This window comes from Notechis scutatus, chromosome 11 (assembly GCF_049901735.1).
Source record: "Notechis scutatus isolate UNSWTSFEM ecotype Mainland chromosome 11, rNotScu1.2, whole genome shotgun sequence".
In the NCBI taxonomy this organism is placed as follows: Eukaryota; Metazoa; Chordata; class Lepidosauria; order Squamata; family Elapidae; genus Notechis; species Notechis scutatus.
In genome coordinates, this window is record NC_142019.1 from 3,247,144 (window position 1) to 3,265,805 (window position 18,662).

Consider the following 18,662-nt stretch of genomic DNA (forward strand, 5'->3'; position numbering starts at 1 on the left):
GACGCGCACTCCTCTCTTCGCCCTCCTTCACCTTCTCCCTCTGTCTTGCAGATTGGATGCCACGCGGCATACGAAGAGTACTCCCCTTGTCCCATGTGCCGTATCCAAAACTTGTTAACTTTCTTTGCAACATATCACGGCGGAAAAGGAAGCGATAAAAAGAGTTCAACGCAGAGGCGAAGCGGAGGTGCTCGGGAAAAGAAAGAGCTCGTTTCGTTCTATATATTTTTTTCCCTCTCTCTCTCTTTCTCTCTCTCTCTCTCTCTCTCTTTTTTTGCCCTTTCTTTTAAAAAATTTTTTTCCAATCGGTTGGAACTCGGGTTTTTTTTTTGTTTTGTTTTGGGTTTTGTTGTTGCAGTTGGTTTTTTTTGATGATGACGATGATTTTGGTCTCTTTAAAGGCAAGAGAAACAAAAACAAAACCAAACCAACAAACACCAAGGAAGTGATGGCGGTAGTAGCCAAAACTTGGACCTGAGGGAAAGAGGCTGTGATGCTCTTTGCCGACTCGAAACTCCATGGACGGGAATTGGGGGCGCTGTAGAAGACTTTTTTTTCTTTTGGAAAAAAAAGTATATATATATATATATATATATATATATATATATATGTGTATATATATATATATATATATATATATATATATATATGAATTATAATGAGGAAGGGCGAGAAAAAAACAATCTTCCCTCGCAACAGGAGGGTGGAACTTTGTGAGAGAAAAGGTTGCAGGTGTGCGATGCCTGCAGCCACAACCAGCTCCTCTTCTCCGATTTTCAAGACTCAGAAGACGGACGGAACGGAAGACCTAAACCAAAGCTGATGGATTTGGACCAGGGAAACACTTTTGTTTTCAAAGGGGAATGGAAAAAAAGGGGGGATTTGTTTTTCTCCTCATCTGTTTGCGAAAGAAAAGAAAAAAAGAAAGAAAGAAACCGGTTAACTAAGAGGATGCTGAACCTAACCGAAGAAAAAGAGAGAGAGAGATATATATAAATAGGTCTATATATCTTTATCCCATGGATTGAGTGAGTAAGAGTCACAGGATTTTGCCCCAGTCCTGGGAGATTGGATTAACTTCTTTCAAAGTCATATCATTCCTTAGAGTTTAGGGACCAAAGGACTATTGCTTTTTTAATATATATATAAATATAAATATATATATATATATATAAATTAATTAATTTAAAAAACAAAAGAAAAAAACTCAGAGGTTTAAAAAAAAAAGAAGCAAGCAAACAAGCAAGCAAACAAATAATAATAATAATAAAAAAAAACACCGCTTCAAATCCAAGCTACAAGTCCGTCTCCAAGAGAAAGAAGTCAATAACAAGCAGAAGTCGCTTCGAGAACAACCTGGCTTACTAAAGCTGGTGGCTTCGTGACTGCATTGAATGCTGTAGGGTTTTAAGGAGCAAAACTGGGGTGTGGGAGGTGGGGGGTTTGGGTGGGTGGATGGGAGGGGGGACTATTTAACCCGGTAGCAATTCGTGCTCTTTCTTCCCCCCCTCCCCAGATAGAGGCTTAGTTTTCAAGAAATTTTGGGGGGGAAGGAGAGAAAGAGGAGAATAGCCCCTGATCTGCATCTGCCATGTTGAAAAGGAATATTCGATCAGTGCCAGAAGAAACACAGAACTAACGTGAACATCCGTAGTGGTCTTCTGAAGACCGTTAAGACCTTGTGTCTCAACGTTTCTACGCCGAGACTGCTCTAGTTGAGACCGAGAAGGCCACCTTGGGCCTTGTAGTGGCCCAGGAGAGATTCTGCTCCCAAAGTAGACAAGAGTTTATCCAGAGCAAAACTAAATTTGATTTAAGTTACATTCAGACCAAGTTTGCTTTCCATGTACCTAAGCGCGTTGTTTGGCTATTAAATGTGACCATTGGGTGACAATTTCTGGAGATCTTTGGAAGATGATCCCAAGGCTTTAAGGGGTGGCAGAAGATCCCGGGGACTCTGTACCCCAATGCCCATGGACCAGGAATAGCTGTCTAGGAGTTAGAACAGTTGTTCTTAAACTGAGGGTATTAACCCCCAAGGGGTTAATGGAGCAATTTGTAATCACTTCTTTGTTGAGTTGAGTTGCATTTTAGGATGGCTATTCTCAAGACACTTGTGTAAAATGAGACAGTCTGGGTGTGTAGATAATTACATTATTCAAGACTAGAAAAAGGAATTATTGGATCACACAAGCATTTAATATCCACTGATTTAGAGACAGGTTTATCCTCTCCATATTAAAAAGTTGCTTAGAATTTACCCTGGGATGTTCTTTGTGCTTCTCATTGGGAAAGAACTCCAACTTCTTTTATTCAGAATGCCTGCCTGTCCAGATTAATGCAGCTTACTCTCAAGTAAGCGTGTGCAAAATTGCATCCATCCTCTCTGTTTGAGGTCTTTTGGCTGCCCAATATTCCAAGAAGAAAACCAGGGGTAAAGATTGATCATCAATCCTCAAGAGTAGCCGATTTTAAATGTATAATGTATCTTGCTTTTCAATTCACTTTTGCATCCCCTCAAAAATTAAAAAGGGTTTAGGCTGCAGAAACTGCCTTCATGTATTAATATCCCAATCCCTCTGGAAATTATCTATTATCCATGTAAAAAAAACAACCCAAACCCAGGTTCAGGGTGAATCGATTAAAGCCCACAACTGCATAACATTTTACTAGTTTTGAGTGGTCATTAGCCAACATAGAACATTCCCACTTTAACTAGTGTACTCTTAGTAAACTTTACACATTCATTGCATGATTTGCCAGAAAATAAATAAATAAATGGAAAAGCGTACTGTAGCAGCCAACTCTTTCCCAATCAACTGAAGTCAAAAGGATGGAGATTATACTTCATATCTGTCTTTGAGCCCAAGCCAATTTTTGAGTAACTTTTCAGTCTTTTTTGACTGATGGGACAGATTGAGGGTGCATCCTTAGTAATCATACTTTTCACTGAGCCCACCCTCCCCCCAAAAAAACCATAGAACAAGCTTTTGAGTTTTCTAGAGCCACCAAAGGTATGGAAGAAGCTTTTCCACACCTATCTCAAGGAGCTATACTTGGTCTTAAACATCTAAAATGTCTAAAAGAGAAAGGGAAGCTGTGTTCATCCATTACAAAGCAAAATCGAGAACTATATTAAAATAATACCTTCATGATGTGTATGTCTGTTGTATAAATGTGTGTAAACACATGCATACATACACATGCATGCATGCATGCATGCAGTTCCTTTTTATCCTACACATGAAGGACAATTCTAAACACCTGGAAGGTTGCTCTGACCCCTGCAGCTAAGCCGCAGTTTCTAAGGGACAATCCAGTAGAGGCTTCCATGAAACACAACACCCAGAGTGACAATGAACTCTTGTCAGTTTCCACTACCTCCACCTCTCTTGGACCATTGAACATCTCCTCCCCCTGGCCATGCTCAGATCATCCAGAAAGAGAAACCTGGATGTAAGAATGCAACCTCTTTAATTCCTTGAATAAGCAGCTTTCAATGGAGTCAGGATTTCATCCCTACTTATCTCCCCTCACCCCGAGACGATAGCTCCTAAATTTCTGATGAGCAATGGAGAAGAACTCATCATTCTACCATGCTGAATTTTGCTCCAAGAGAAGCTTTAGAAAAGCACCTCCAATCTGGCCTTCATGACAGGCGTTCTGGGCTTGCACTCCTGGAAATTCTTCAACAGACATATTGAAAAGACACAAGCCTTGTTCCCAATGTATTTGATCATCTCTCGGTATAGGTTGGTTGTAGACAGGTAGGGGGGAGAAAGAGGCAGGCAGATCATTTTGCATTTGTAGATAACAGATAATCAGAGTTGGGAGGGACCTTATAGGTCATCTAGTCCAACCCCCCGCCCAAGCGGGAGACCCTACACCATTTCTGACAAATGGCAGTACAATCTCTTCAAGAAAGTCTCAACTGATGGCGCTCCCACAACTTCCGAGGGCAACTTCTGTTCCATTGGTTGATTGTTCTGCCAGAAAATTTCTCCTTATTTCTAGGTTGAATCTCTACTTGATCAGTTTCCATCCATTATTCCTTGTCTGGCCTTCAGGTGTCTTGGAAAATAGTTTGACCCCTTCCTCTTTGTGGCAGCCCCTCAAATATTGGAAGACTGCTATCCTGTCTCCCCTGGTCCTTCTCTTCACTAGACCATCCAGGCCCAGTTTCTGTAACCGTTCTTCATATGTTTTAGTCTCCAGTTCCCTAATCATCCTGGTTGCTCTTCTCCACATTTTCTAGAGTCTCAACATCTTTTTTATAATGTGGTGACCAAAACTGGGAGCAGTACTCTAGGTGTGGTCTTACTAAGGCCTTATCTCTGTGTCTCTTGTTGCACTGGTGTGATCGCAGCCAAATTTAATATTGCTTTCCAGAATCTTCTGCAGAAGATGAGGTCAGGGGAAGGGAGGGAAGGAGGGAGGGAAAGGGAATTCAATTAAGGAAGTGCCAAATAAGAATGAAGGACAGATGGAGAGTCATGAAGGATCTGGAGGTTATCTGTCTTTCATGAGTCACATTCCCCCAATGCGGTCACTCGGCCACTGGATTTCTTCGGATTCTTCTCTCGTATATTTTTTTCCCCTCTCTTTTCCTTTTCTGCTTTAAAAAAAAAAAACTTTTCGTGCTTCACTGTTAACATTTCCTAGTGGTTTAGAACAGAATGCTTTTTTGTAGTGTGATTTTAGCATTGAACATAGAAGAGACCCCACCCCACCCATTCGAAACAAATGAAAACAAAGCAAAAAAAAGAAAAAAAAGGAATCAAAATGAAAAAAAAAAAAAGAGACAATCGATTTTAGTGACCTGGGGAAAGAGGACTTTTTTCTAAGAGTAAAAGAAAAAGAAATGGCACACACATACACACGTAACACACATGCACACACTCCACCATGCACCCCATATGTGCACTCGCAAAAATCCACATAAACGGCAACTGAGGAGGGTGGTGGCATTGATGCTCTATTTATTCATAGTTAGACGGTTGAAAATGCAGGCTTTTCCCACCACTGGCAACAAAGAACAAGAGGTCAGACATAAGATGAAACCCCATGTATGAGTGGAGCAGTTTTTTCTCAAGTCTGGTTTGAAAAGCAGGCCATGTGACCATGCATATATAAGAAGTGGGGATCTGCTTGCAACGGGCTCTCCGTATCGCCTCACTTCTTGGGATCCTCTCTGCCAGGACTGGGCAACTTTTGGAAGGGCCAGGATATCTACAGGTAGCCTTTCTTCAGAGATAACGGAAGAAAATTGGGTGGAGTTGTCTCATATTGGTGGAAGGAGAGGTAGGATTTTGGGGAGGGGGTTGTCTAAGGTTCGTGGGAAATGTGTAGGTGAAAAAAAGGTGGATGGGACAGGATGCCAGGTTAAGTCACCGAAAGGTGTATAACCAACTTGAGAAACTCACCTTTGAGAATTGCTTGACTGGCACAGTTGCCTGGAACTTAACAGCTGGCTCGACTTTGGACCGAGAAGAAAGCCAACTTGGTGGTTTATCTTGTCCATATTTCCTTCCATCTGCTGGTCTTTCTCTTCATCGGTTCTTGAGGTAGCTTCCCCAAAGCTGAGTAACAGTTGTCAGAATCCATAGCCAACCATCAGGCTGAAGAAAGCTAAGTTGGGGTTTTTGAAGATCTGTGAGGAGCAAGTGGTGAGGTGCTTTCAACTGATACAATTTACCTTGCTGTTTTTGTTGGCCAGCCCTGGATACATGACTTGAGAAAGGATGCTTGGAGTAACAACAGAAGCTTAGAATAGATAGCTGGCAGTAGATGGAGGACCTTGGTGTGTTCATTTTGGTCTTTTCCTAGCAGTTTTAAACCATTCCTCACTTCTGAAGGATAGAAATAGTTGGGAAATGAAACATCTGCAAGCAAACAGCCAAGTTCAGAGAACACCAAGAACTCCACATGGTAGGGAATCCTTCTGTAAGAAAGGAATGGACACATTGTCTGAATACATCTCTCCGCTTATTCCTTCAACTTTCAACAGGACCCCATGTTTCATTTCCAAAGCATTCTTTGGCCAAACAGTAGGTCATTGTTCACAAGCAAAGAAGCCATCATCTGGTTCTGAAGGTTTCTTTCTCATTCATTCAGCCATCATCAAAAACCTTTCATTCACATAGACTAGGCAGTCTGGAAAAGGCAATGGACGACCCACTCAGGAGAAAGTTGGTTGCCTATCTTCATCACAAGGTCAGGACTTGGGAGAAGATAAATTTGTTCAGAGAGTTCTTTTTTCTCCAAGCTCTTCTGTAAGGGAAAAATGGAATTGATTTTTCCCTGGAGGGAATGTTGGATGGAAATTAACTTGTGGCTCAGGCCAAAGATCTGAGATTTTATTAATTCCAGGACACTCGTGGAAGTTCTTAAGTGCTGTGGGGCCTTTCACACTTTCCTCAGTGTCTAGGCCAGTGTTTCTCAGCCTTCTTCTGAATCAACCATCTGGCCTTTTGAAGGACACGTTCTTGCTCCTTCTCCTGTAACCCTGTTCATCTAAGGGTGATAGACCCTGCCAAGCTCATGTTTATGGCTTCAGAGAATGTTTTTTTTTTCATTGTTCCCTCTTCATAATTATTTTCTACAGAGGTATAGAGCATAGAATCTTAGGGTTGGATGAGCTTTGGAGGTCCTCAAGCAAGAGACCTTACATCATTTTAGACAAATGGCTGTCCAGACTCTTTTTTTTTTTTGAAAACCTCCAACAATAAAGCATCCACAACTTCCGGAGATAAGCGGTTCCATTGATTAATTGTTCTCTCCTTAGATCTAGGTTGGATCTCTCCTTCACCCATTCCTTCTTTTGTCCTGCCTGCTGGTGTTTTGGACAATAGATTGATCACGTCTCTGTGACAACCCCATGGGACTTGCTATCATATCACCCCTCAATTGTTCAACATATGGCTTAACCTCCAGACCTCCTGGTCATCTTTGTTGCGTTTCTATGCGCTCTTTCTGGGGTGTCAACTTCTTTTTTGTATCATGCAGACTAGAATTGGATGCAGTATTCCATGTGTGGTTGTGAGGCTCAGAAGGCCCTGATGATGCTTTCCTCAACTTTAGAGAAAGCCAAGAGAGAACGAGGAAGCGGAACTCCTTAGCATTTCAGTCTTGTCCATATCATCAGCTATCTTGCCATCCACCACCTAGATAGCAACTCAGCCTATTGTGACGTTGGTAAGGAATGCTGGTAGGAATGCTAAACATAGACAAGGGAGGCTAGAGAGGCTTCTTTCAAGGCCAGCTGTTAAAAACCCATCAAGGTTCCACTCTACAGTTTTCCACATACATTCATAAAAAGAAGACAATGTTATATCTATAAAGACAGATCTATAAATTAGATTTATGGCCACTCCTGGTTACTCTTCCTGGATAGGCCTCTGTAAAGGGTAACTGGTGTGTACAAGAAAATCTGTCCTTTGTCACACTTGATTTTTGGCCAAGGTTAAGGAGGGTTGGGAGGGACCAATGTTGAAGGGCTCTTTTAAAAAAAAAAAACCTGTCAAGGAAATGTGTCATTTTTTTTCATTATATTAAAAGCACAGAAAGATGCATGCCCTTTCAGTAATATCCCTTCTTTGCCAACCATTTCTTTTTCTTCCCAGATATTTGATCAGGAAAATATGAACACTAATCGGTGGAATATGTTGGATGCACATATTGTGCCATTGTGAATGTTGCGGGTTGCTTTTTTATGTATCCATTCTCTACAACTGCTTGAATATTTAGCAATGATGACCAAGGACAAGAAGGATTGATACCTCTGATTATGTCAACTCTCTAGGCTTGTCAGAATGAAGGGATCCGAGTTTTGCCTTACAGCAAAGCATTTTTTTTAATGTAAATAACATTCCTTTTAGTTTTAGAAAAAAGAAGTCCAGGGATGGTGGAAACAAAACATCCTTGCAGGGTATGAGGTGAAGGCAGACAACTTAAGGTGCCAAAGCCTGAATGTGTCCAGTTCTGTATATAAAATGGAAGAAAGATAACATATTGTGGTATCTCCTTGTTATTTCTAATTTGAAGACCTTCTCAAACAATAGCTAGATCAGGGGCCTTCAACTTCAGCAAACTTTTAAGACTTGTGGACTTCAATTCCTGGAATTCCTCAGCCAGAAATTCTGAGAGTTGAAGTCCACAAGTCTCAAAATTGCCAAAGTTGGAGACCCCCCGATCTAGATAGGTTGACTTCAAGTTCAAGAGTTTTCAGCCATGGTTATGCCACTCTGAGCATTCTGGAAATGAAGTCTACACATCTGAAGAGTGTAAAAGAATACTGTCTATTCTGTTGGCTACTGTTTCATAAGCTAACCACCACCCCCCCTCCAGTGTCCATAACTGCTGAGTGAGCGATGGTGTGTGGGTCAGAGGTGGGCTCAACCCCCTTTTTATTTTTTATTTTTAATGCCTAAACCATAAAATTACGATACAACGCTTCATTTCGGCTTGACGCCTTCTAAAGCATTGCAAAGCACACAACAGGAGAACGGGGCTGATGGCCTTATTCTGCGCACGCCACCACAACCTGATCAAATGTAGTGCCAGTGGACACGGGGAGGTGGGGTTAGCTGTGCCCTGGGAAAACGGAGAAAGGGTTCGTGGAGGGGTTTAACTCTCTCTGGAAGGAGGCGAACTCATAGAGTAGCCCTCCTCCAAAAGAGTCAGGGTTAGGCTTCTCTATGGACTCTTGTCTCTCGGGTTTTACTTCTCATCATCCCACAACCATCTTGAGGAAGGGGTGAAAGGAAACGTTGGCATTGATCCTGTTGTAAGTATTCATTTCTAAGCTTCGTTTCAAAGAGCTGGCCTGCCATTTTTCCAGCCGCTGAAAGTCAGGCCCATCCTGTGGCCTCAAGATGTGGGGGTTCGCCTCTTCCTGCAAACAATATATGTGGGGTTCTCTTCTCCTTGCCCAGACTAACAGCTGACTGGATGTGGTTTGGGTTGTTAGCCAAACCTAACTGGAAGCGAGAACTCCAGGCACAGACGCATCCCACTAAAAACTGGTTGCCCGCTACTTGCCATAAAGCACAAACCGCTTACATCTTTTAAGGGCTATGTTTTTGCTATTATGGTCTCTAGATGTTAGATGGGACGCAGACTGGGGCAGTGGGGTCTTACTGCAAAGCTACCTCCGATACAGAACCATCCTTCTTTTTGTGTGTATAGCCAAGTCCTTGCTGAAGATTTCGCTACTCATTCTTTCGTAGAAAGCCTGAAGCTTTTGAAAGAAGGTGACTTTACAATTATTATTATTATTTTTAAAATTATAAGGGATACTGTAAAGGACTATCCATGAAAACAGATATTTTGGAACTTGAGGGGTTTTAGGTTACGCCACCAATTCAGATGGGATCAAGAGGACTTCCTTGTATGGGTTCCTATAAATTCTAGCGACTAGGACAGTAGGTCTGTTAAAACGTACTTTGCTCAATACCCATCATCAGAAATCATGCCATAAAATTAAATCTTCCTTTCTGGTTTCTTCAGTACAGACCGACCATCCCCCCATATAGCTGGAATTAACAAGATCTTTTGGATCAAAGATGAAAGCTCTCCAAGGGAGCCATTTCTCCTACATTGGGTATTAAACCGAATCTGGAATTCACGTGTTGGTTAAATCATTCTAGGGGAGCAGACACAAATACTTCCACTGTTAACGTGTCTATCCTGATGAATGGGAGTTGACCACCCTGGGTTTCTTTTACAGCTGTTGGAATATGTAGAAACCCCTAAGTCAGAGAGGCCACCTGGCATGAGATTTTGCAGTTGTCAATGGCTTCTCTACCCTATTCTCAGAAAACAAGTAGAAGGGATTTCTACTTGGACCCCAGCAGGTTGGCATTCCATCTGACATTCCAACTTCCTTCCTTTCCTCCAGCTTCTGCTTAGGCAATGGGTCAAGGCCTATGGGGCCCCTTGAAACATCATCCTTGGTTTGCAATCTTCTTGGCCAGGGGTCTCCAACCTTGGCAACTTTAAGACTTGTGGACTTCAACTTCCAGAATTCTGAGAGTTGGAAGTCCACAAGTCTTAAAGTTGCCAAGGTTGGAGACCCCTGCTCTTGGCCACAACTTGGAAGTCACGAGGACCCAGGGATGAAGTGTACGCCAAGTATAATCGTAACCTTTCTTGACAACTAAATTGATGGTGGATGTAGTGATGACCCACTCACCCATGTGTCTCTAGGCACCTCTGAAGAGGGAAGAGTGCTTGTTTTCATTCATAGCATGACAAACTGATGGGTCTAGATTTTAGCCCACCAACAGAAGTGGTGGAAAAGAAGCCAATGTTTTCAATAATTTTTGAAGGTGGCCACCATCATCGAAGTGGCCAGTGTATGTAAAGGACTGTGTTTGGGGAAAATGACCCATTTCAAGCCAACTTTCCACCATTGTTGTTCCTTTAGAAAAATCATGGTCTGAATTGTAGATTTGGCTTTCTGTATGCAAGATATTTCTGTTCTTTCCTCCAAGTCCTTGGATAACCATCGGTTTCCCATCCAGATCACAAGCACAGGGAAAAGTGGAAACATTTGGTTGTAAATGCAGTTATTACTGAATCAAAACCTTTTAAGAAAATCTGTACCTCCTGCATATTTTTTTCCCGCATGAGGGTCATTTGAAAGCTGCCGACTCAAGTGGGCACACGGGGTTTCAATAAAAATAACCTTTCCCCCCTCACTCATTTCCTTTCATGCTCCTCTGCACCCCACCCCCTTTTGCATAATCGTAGTTTTCTTTCGGCCCCACTAAGATTTAAAAATGGCAGCAGCAGGCAGAGGTCAACAACTACTCCACAAAATGTGAGATGTGCAGGAATTATGCAGGAAGTGAGAAGGTTTTGGGAAGGTACGATCTAAGGTAAATGGGGAAATCTAAGGTAAATGGGGAAAAAAATTCAGTTATTCTTCTCCAATGTAATACCTGCTTCGAGGATGATAGAAATTCAAAGTATTTCCATGATGGGGAAATCTGAATTAATTGGAGTGTTGATGAAACGGTCAAGTTAAGGTCCTCATCATCCAAAGTCTACAGTTTGGATCAACTGATCAACCAACCCCCATAGTTGGTTATTCACTTAAGTCAGATCTTTGGCTACACAATTCTCATCCTGGATAGCCAGATTGAAGGTCCACATGCAATGATAGTTTGTGCCTAGTTTGGCTGTTCTGAATGGCAATGCTCCCCATCATAGTCTCTTTTTCTGCCCTGAATTTGGGAAGAGGAACTTACTTTAGGCCATCTCCCCCATTCCCATTTCCCCACACACAAACACACACTCACGGGCTTTCAGTTTCCATCCTCCAAAGGAACACTGCCTCCCAACAGTGGGGAGCATTTTGCGGGGCATTCCAGTGGATTATACGATTCTTTTGATTGGTCTTTCTTATGATTTCCTTGTAGTATAATAATAAAGACAGACAAATGGGCGTTGTGATCTCTGTAGCTCTGTAGTTAAAATGATATTCTGCTTAAGACTGAAATAAAGCACAGTCCAGTGGGAATTTGACCGGATTGTTTGCGTGAGTCTCTTCTCAGAAAAGTTCTGCGCTCTTTGGGAGCTGCCTACCACTTTATTTAACTAACCTACTTTAAACCTCACCGGATCCTTGTGTTCTTGCTGGGCAAAACAGCACAAGAAATGCCCATTGGCTCAATGTTGATGCTTCGTGTCCGCTCCCTGGGAAATGCCTCAGCAAAGCCCAAGCTTGACATCTTGAGACACAGGAATTTCCTGGCTCCACAGAACCATAAATAGGCTTTTGGGTTCTAAATGTTCAGAAGAGAATAATGCAGGGCAGAACACTTGCCTGTCAAGTGATCGCTTGCTTTTGAGCCCAAGACAGAAACATCCCTAACCCCAAAGGAAGGAAGCAGAGGAGGCCTCCATCTGACCAGGTGTTAAAAGAATCCAAAATGCGCTTCCTCGTAAGTAGCAGCTTACTCAGAATGCGGGAAAGAAGAGGGACCCATTCGTAGATATTGCTATCTGATCAGTATACTGGACCAAAGTTTGGAACATTGGAGGCCTCCCAGAGGACAAGAGGTTCTAGATCAACGTTCCTCAAATCTTGACCGCTTTTAAGACAGGTGGACTTCAACTCCTAGGATTCTCCAGCCAGCGTTCTTGGGAGTTGAAGTTCACTCGTCTTAAAAGTGGCCAAGGTTGAGGAACGTTGATCTAGAACAGAAGGTATCCAACCTTGGCAACTTTAAGACTTGTGGACTTCAACCCAATCCTCAGCCAGCTTTGCTGGCTGAGGAGTTGGGAGTTGAAGTCCACAAGTCTTAAAGTTGCCAAGGTTGGGCACCCCTGATCTAGAACCTCTTGTCAACTTTGTGTCTTTTTTTTTTTTTTTTTGCTCCATGGTCTGTCAAGAGCATGGGGACTAGATTCCAGGTTCCTACCCCCAAATTCTTACCACCACTACTTTTTTTTTCAAGAAAATCTGGTCCTATCTGATCTCCTCTTCATCCTTGGTCTTCTTTCCAACACAACAGACCACAGAAAGTGGGAGAGGGAAGATCCAGGAGGCAAGGGGGCAGGGACCTTAAACGGCATGTTCTCCAGAAATCCAAAACATACGAAGGACAGCTGCAGGGTTTGGGTTTGGCTAAACAAAAGAAGGACTAGAGGGGACATAATAACAGTCTTCCAGTAGAGGAAGGGGTCAACTTATTTTCCAAAAAGGGGCAGGACAAGAAACAATGGATGGAAACTAATCAAGGAGAAAAGCAACCTGGAATTAAGGAGAAACTTTCCAACAGTGAGGACAATTAGCCAGTGGAACAGCTTGCCACCAGAAGTTGTGGCTTGCTTCCTCACTGGAGGTTTTTAAGAAGAGACTGGACAGTCCCTTGTCTGAGATGGTCTAGGGTCTCCCGCTTGATCAGGGGGCTGGACTGGAAGACCTCCAAGGTCCCTTCCAGCTCTATTCTGATTCTGAAGCGGACAACCTGCAGCCACAAAGAACTTGGCTAATCATGTTGGCTAAAAACCAATTGTGTTTTCCTGCCATTTGCAGCTAGGAATCAAGGTAGGCTGTCCCCGTTCAGAAGCAAAACAGGAAGAGCCACAACAGATTCCCGCCTCCTATACCGATATGTCCATCAATATATGTGATGCAGCCGTTCCCTCCCTCCTCTGTGACAAGAATGGTTAAATGTGGCCTTGGGTACCACCAAGATGGCTTCCCCAGACCACCTGGGTAGAGAGAGGGGTATATTTCCATAGGGGGAATATATGTGAATACCTAAATTCACATATATACATTCCCTGACTCCTTTCTTGGTCAGGGAAAGGAGGAGAACAACAGGAAATCCAAAGCTTGGCACATCCTAAATCCTAATCTGAACAAAAACCGGATTGTTCCATAAAGGACCTGAAGGTCTGAAAGTATAACTGCAACAACAACAACAAAAGAAAAAACTAATCTCATACACACACACACACACACACACACATACCAATAGAGAAAGTGTGTGCAAAAGGAAGCGCACCGCTGTCCTGCGTATACAAGAGGAAAAACCGCAACATCTGCTGGCGGGTTTTGGAAAAAGGATCGCACACAGGGGCGCCGAGCGCTGCTTTTTTTTTTCAAAGAGAATTTTAATAAGCTAAAACCGCTTGCTTGCACGCGCACATTCTCTCTCTGGGGGCTCTCTTGTGTCATCGTGGGGTGTGTGTGTGTTTGTTTTGTGTTTCTTTTTCTTTTTCTTTCTTTTTTTTTGCTCGTTTTCACGGTTCCAAACGCCGTCGCCGAAAACGTGGGCATGCAGCAAAAACTCTTTAAACCCTTCCAAGCGGCTCACGGGAATTGGGTCCAACTCCGCCCACTCAACTCTACGGATGGGGAGGGGGAAGAGGATGGAGCTGCTGCGCGACCCCCTCCGGGGCTGTTCCCCCTCCAACCCCCCCAGCCCCGGCATCCGCGGTCCAGAGGTTTTGACAGTGGTTGCTCCCTCCGGTGGGGGGGTGTGTCTCAGTCTTCGGCCAGGCAGAGTCCTGTGTATGGTCTACAACATCAGTCCCTTTTCCTGTCCCCCCTCGGGGACAGCGCCAGCACAGTCTGAAGGGAGGGGCTCCTCCACCCCTTCAGTTTGTATAGACCTGAGTGCCAATTACACGCATGATCTCCTTCTGGATTTTAGGGTCCTGAGTATTGATGTTGGCGTCTCCAACTTGGCCGTCTTCATACCTGTGAGGACCAGGGAGGGGGAGAAGAACTGTGAAATGGTCTCTTTTTTTGGGGGGGAGGCTCCTTCCCATCTGGCTCCTGAGCTATCCCACAGAGAGACAGCGGCCTCTCCTCCCACGTGGCCGAGCTTACTCACACAAAGAAAAAGCGGGTGCAGACATGGTCAGACACGGGACAAACCCAGATGTTTCCATGTTTCTGGAGATCCTTGGATGTGATCACTGCAAGGGAAGGAGAAGGGGGGTCAATGACAAGAGCGGGGGAAATGGACACGGCTTGCACCGGCCTGCCCGTTATGCCAGACAGACGAATTAGGGGGGTTTCCAGCGTGCACCGGCCTGGCCACTGTTGAAATGGGACTGCAGGAGTAACCGGACGTTCAGATTGACTCAGCAAAGCCTGCTGTCAGGGCTCCGACAAATCCACACACACACACACACACACACCCATTCAAATCACAAGTCTTTAGCCGCATTTCTCAGAGTTAAAAAAAAAATTGTTTATTAGGAGTTGCCATGTCGGCGTTACCTGGGTGCAGCCGACACTAAAATACGTCATTCATTTCCCCCTTGACCCCTGGTCTTCCCTCCACCCTCCCCCCTGGATGTATATTCTCCAATGGGACACATCCATAGCCAAGAGTCATCAATCACGCTCTCCAGTAAATTTCTCGCGCGCCGACAGTTTTGGGCTGCCAAGGCGATTATCTAAGGCGTTTGAGGAATGCACGGCTTTCCCCCACTCGCTTTCTGAAGGCAACTAAAAAAGACCAAAGGAGTATTATTATTTTTTAGTTGACACCTGCACGATGTCCCAAAGGTGCTTTTTCCAAAGGCAACTGGACCTTACTTGGTTTTTCCGCCCCCCCTTGAAAAGAACTGAAGAAGCTTCTTGGATGAGAAGCCAAACATCTTCAACGAAAGTCAAGTTGCCTTCTGAAACAAAAAAGCACCTTTGGGACAAACCCATGGCCTGGATGACTGAGAATCTCCGCAGACTTTAAGGTGTTTCCAACCTTTCTTTCTTTCTTTCTTTCTTTCTTTCTTTCTTTCTTTCTTTCTTTCTTTCTTTCTTTCTTTCTTTCTTTCTTTCTGGGAATGATCTATCCATTAGCATTTGCACACACACACACACACACAATAAAGGAAGCAGATGAACCATGAGGGACAAAATCTCACAGGGGTGAACCGGACGGGTCAACCGAACGCTCCCTTTTCAAACTCACCTTCACAAAGTGCGATGCAGTTCAGATTGCGACTCTGCAGGAATCTGGACTGGATGGATCGCGTCTGGAGAGGAAAGCAGAGATCCAGAATCAGCCCCCACCCACTCGTGCTTGGCACTTGTCACCAATTTCCCCCATCCTGCCCTCCTTGGCTTCTGTTCCTAAGCCCCCCACAGGTGCTCTCCCTAAAAAATGGGTGTCTCCCCCCCCGCACCATAACAAAGGTGCCATGAAGAGTGTCAGGGGCTCCGGTAGTGACCCCCATTTAAATCATGAGTCTCTAGCCTGATTTTCAAAGCTCAAAGATTTATTAGAAGATATGCTGGTGCTGCCTGGGTGCAGCCGACTCTGAGACACATCATTCATTGTCACCCTTGACCCTGGTTTCCCCCCATCCCTCTGGGTGTATCATAATTCATATTCTCCAATGGGACACATCCATAGCCCAGAGTCATCCATCATATTCTCCAGTTAGCATTTTGCGGGGCAGAAACTGTGGTTGCCTGGGAAACTTATCTATGAAAACATCCATGGAATGCAGTTTCTGTTTTGCAGCAGCTATACTGCTCCCCGCTCCCTTTCTGTTGGCAACGCTAAAAGACCCGAGAAATATTTTATGAGTTGACAAAGAAGAGCGGGGGGAAATCAGGAGATCCAGGCAGTTCGAATGAACGTATGGGTTGATAGCATCAGCTCTCTACAAGAATCTGAACTACTAACGGCCAAAGCAAATTGGCGGTAGATAAAGAGTCAACGGAATTCAAGGTGGGCTGGACTTCGATCTCTTGTGGGCCTGAAGGGCCTGATGACATGACTGACCCCTCTTTCAGACTCGGCCAGGTTTTCTCCTACATCTGCTTATGACAGGTCCACGGCAGATCCAAAGATCTGCATCAGAGGTGGTATTTAGCTGGTTCTGACCAGTTCTGGAGAACCGGTAGAGGAAATTTTGAGTAGTTCAGAGAACCAGCAAATACCACCTTGACTGGCCCCGCCCCCCATCTATTCTCTGCCTCCCAAGTCCCAGCTGATTGGCTGGGTCTCCTTTTGTTGCCCTGCACAGGAGAACAGAGCTGGAAAGCAGGTTAGTGGGGTGGGGAGGGAATGGGGATTTTGCAGTATCCTTCCCATGCCATGCCCACCAAGCCACGCCCACAGGACCAGGAGTAACACTTTTTTGGACCGCATCGCTGATCTGCATAACCACTTATGTTACCTGGGGAATCGTGTTCATTCGGTTGTACCTCTGCACCAGCTCATCCTTAGAGGGCATCCGGTGCTGCCCTTTCCCCATCCCTGCGTGGACAAGGAAGAAGGTGAGAAGCAGCATCCATGGGGGAGACACCAGGATTTGGCTGACCTTCTAGCCTGCAAGTGAGCAGTGCTCTTAAGTCCCTGACAACGCAAAGCTTTGTGGAGAGCGGAGTAATGCAAACAGCAAACAGGATCAAAGGAGATCCTGCTGAGCGAGAGAGTTCTGAGTCACGCACCCTTGACCTCACACGTGGCCTTACAAGAGATTCCTTGTTGTGTGCCAAGCTTTCTTTCTCTTTTCTTTCTCTTTCTTTCTTTCTTCTTTCTTTCTTTCTTTCTTTCTTTTCTATCCTTCGATTAAATTAAAATGAGCTCAAAGCTAACACGCTGCAAAGCTAAACCCCAGCCTCAAGGATATATTCGGTAGAAATTTCCTGACAGAACAATTAATAAGTGGAACAACTTGCCTCCAGGAGTTGTGAATGCTCCAACACTGGAAGTTTTTAAGAAGAGGTTGGATAACCATTTGTCTGAAGACCACTTCAGTAGGGTTTCCTGCCTAAGCTGGGGGTTGGACTAGAAGACCTCCAAGGTCCCTTCCAACTGTTATTCTATTCTATTGGAAGTTTTGAATTCTATTCTATTCTATTCCTTCTCATTCTATTCTATTCTATATTCTATTCTATTCTATATTCTATTCTATATTCTCTTCTACATTCTCTTCTCTTCCTTCTCATTCTGTTCTATTCTATTCTATTCTATTCCTTCTCATTCTATTCTATTTTATATTGTAATCTATATTTTCTTCTACATTCTCATCTCTTCTATTCCTCCTCATTCTATTCTATTCTATTCTATTCTATTCTATTCTATTCTATTCTATTCTATTCTATTCTATTCTATATTCTCTTCTACATTCTCTTCTCTACTCTTCTCTTCTCTTCTAATTCTTATTCTTATTCTTTCCCAAGAAGACTTCAGAGGCATTTTCAGAAAATAAAAAGACTGGCTGGTCGCAGCCCAGTAGTTTGCTGGCTTCCCAATGTCTGGGTACGAATAGAAGAGAATATTTTGAAACTCGTGGATGAACTGTGGGGTCCTTGCTGCTCTCTCTCAGCTTGGTGGTTTTCTTGCAGACATTTCATAACCCGGCTAGGTAACACCATCAGTTCTACAAGGGAGTGGGGATTGCTCTCATTTTACGTACTGGTGGCTATTTCTGTCGGTATTGGTGGGAGTGGTCTTGGCAGTTCCTTAATTGGGCTGTTGTTTATTGTTAGCTTGCTTGTCTGATCTGACCAACTCAATTCTAACAGGACAATTCAACCTGAGCGTAGATCCCACACGGCCTCCTCCTCTTCCAACTACTAAGCAGAACTTCATATAATGGTTATTGAGAAGAAACAGGTTCATCTCACATTTTCAACTAATTTGTAAGGCTAGGTCTCAAAATTCATTTGGTGCATGGTGGTTAGTACAACTGCCTTCTTTATTCCTATACTCAGGAGTAGACCTTAAAGTCCGCGTTCATAAAGTATATTTAACCTGGTTACTGAATTAACCCACGTTCAGGCTTTGCGCAATTGCACTGAACCTTAAACTAATCAATAAGCTAAGCTCACACAACATATTCAGCTAAGATTAAAACTAATTTAACATGCTGCCACCTGAAACCCCTTGATCTGCGAGACCCTCAACAGGGGATGGCTGCCCCTCACCTTCTCACTCCAGAACCACATCATATCGTTGCTGTGAAACAAAAAGTGGGAGATATCTATCTGTAGATCTTCACTCTTTGGAGGATGAAGGGCATTTTTAAAAAAATTTCTTTAAAGGACTCTGTGACACCGTGTTTTTCAATTTTGATCCATGTACTTAAAGAGCCAGCCAACTAGTTGGATGAAGGAGATTATCATATCTATTCTTAATTTATATATAAATCAGAGGATAAAACGAAGAAGCATG

At 43.7% G+C, this 18,662-nt stretch overlaps 2 protein-coding genes and 1 long non-coding RNA gene across 20 annotated transcripts in view; 2 read left to right on the plus strand and 1 right to left on the minus strand.

Annotated features, from left to right (window-relative positions):
- Positions 1 to 13,401, plus strand: part of CELF6 (CUGBP Elav-like family member 6) — a 150,676-nt gene extending 137,275 nt beyond the window's left edge. For 4 of the 8 annotated variants that reach the window (XM_087972594.1, XM_087972593.1, XM_087972590.1 and 1 more), the window contains exon 13: positions 52 to 596. The gene's annotated coding sequence lies outside the window, so the exon portion shown is untranslated. Of the gene's footprint in view, positions 1 to 51; positions 599 to 13,316 lie in introns of those variants that run through there. The other 4 variants (XR_015750774.1, XM_087972591.1, XM_087972595.1 and 1 more) reach the window with 4 other exon arrangements.
- Positions 1 to 18,662, plus strand: part of LOC113425338 (uncharacterized) — a 370,548-nt gene that overhangs the window by 282,456 nt on the left and 69,430 nt on the right. The window lies entirely within an intron of this gene.
- The window catches only part of PARP6 (poly(ADP-ribose) polymerase family member 6), a 28,419-nt gene continuing 23,365 nt past the window's right edge, over positions 13,609 to 18,662 (minus strand). For all 11 annotated transcript variants that reach the window (XR_015750772.1, XR_015750771.1, XR_015750770.1 and 8 more), the window contains 4 exons: positions 16,660 to 16,739; positions 15,444 to 15,507; positions 14,355 to 14,439; positions 13,609 to 14,218 (listed from right to left, as the gene is read on the minus strand). Coding sequence is in view for 7 of the 11 variants with exons in the window: in XM_087972586.1 (XP_087828712.1) it covers positions 14,116 to 14,218; positions 14,355 to 14,439; positions 15,444 to 15,507; positions 16,660 to 16,739 (332 nt within the window). In the remaining 4 variants the exon portion in view is untranslated. The remainder of the gene's footprint in view (positions 14,219 to 14,354; positions 14,440 to 15,443; positions 15,508 to 16,659; positions 16,740 to 18,662) is intronic.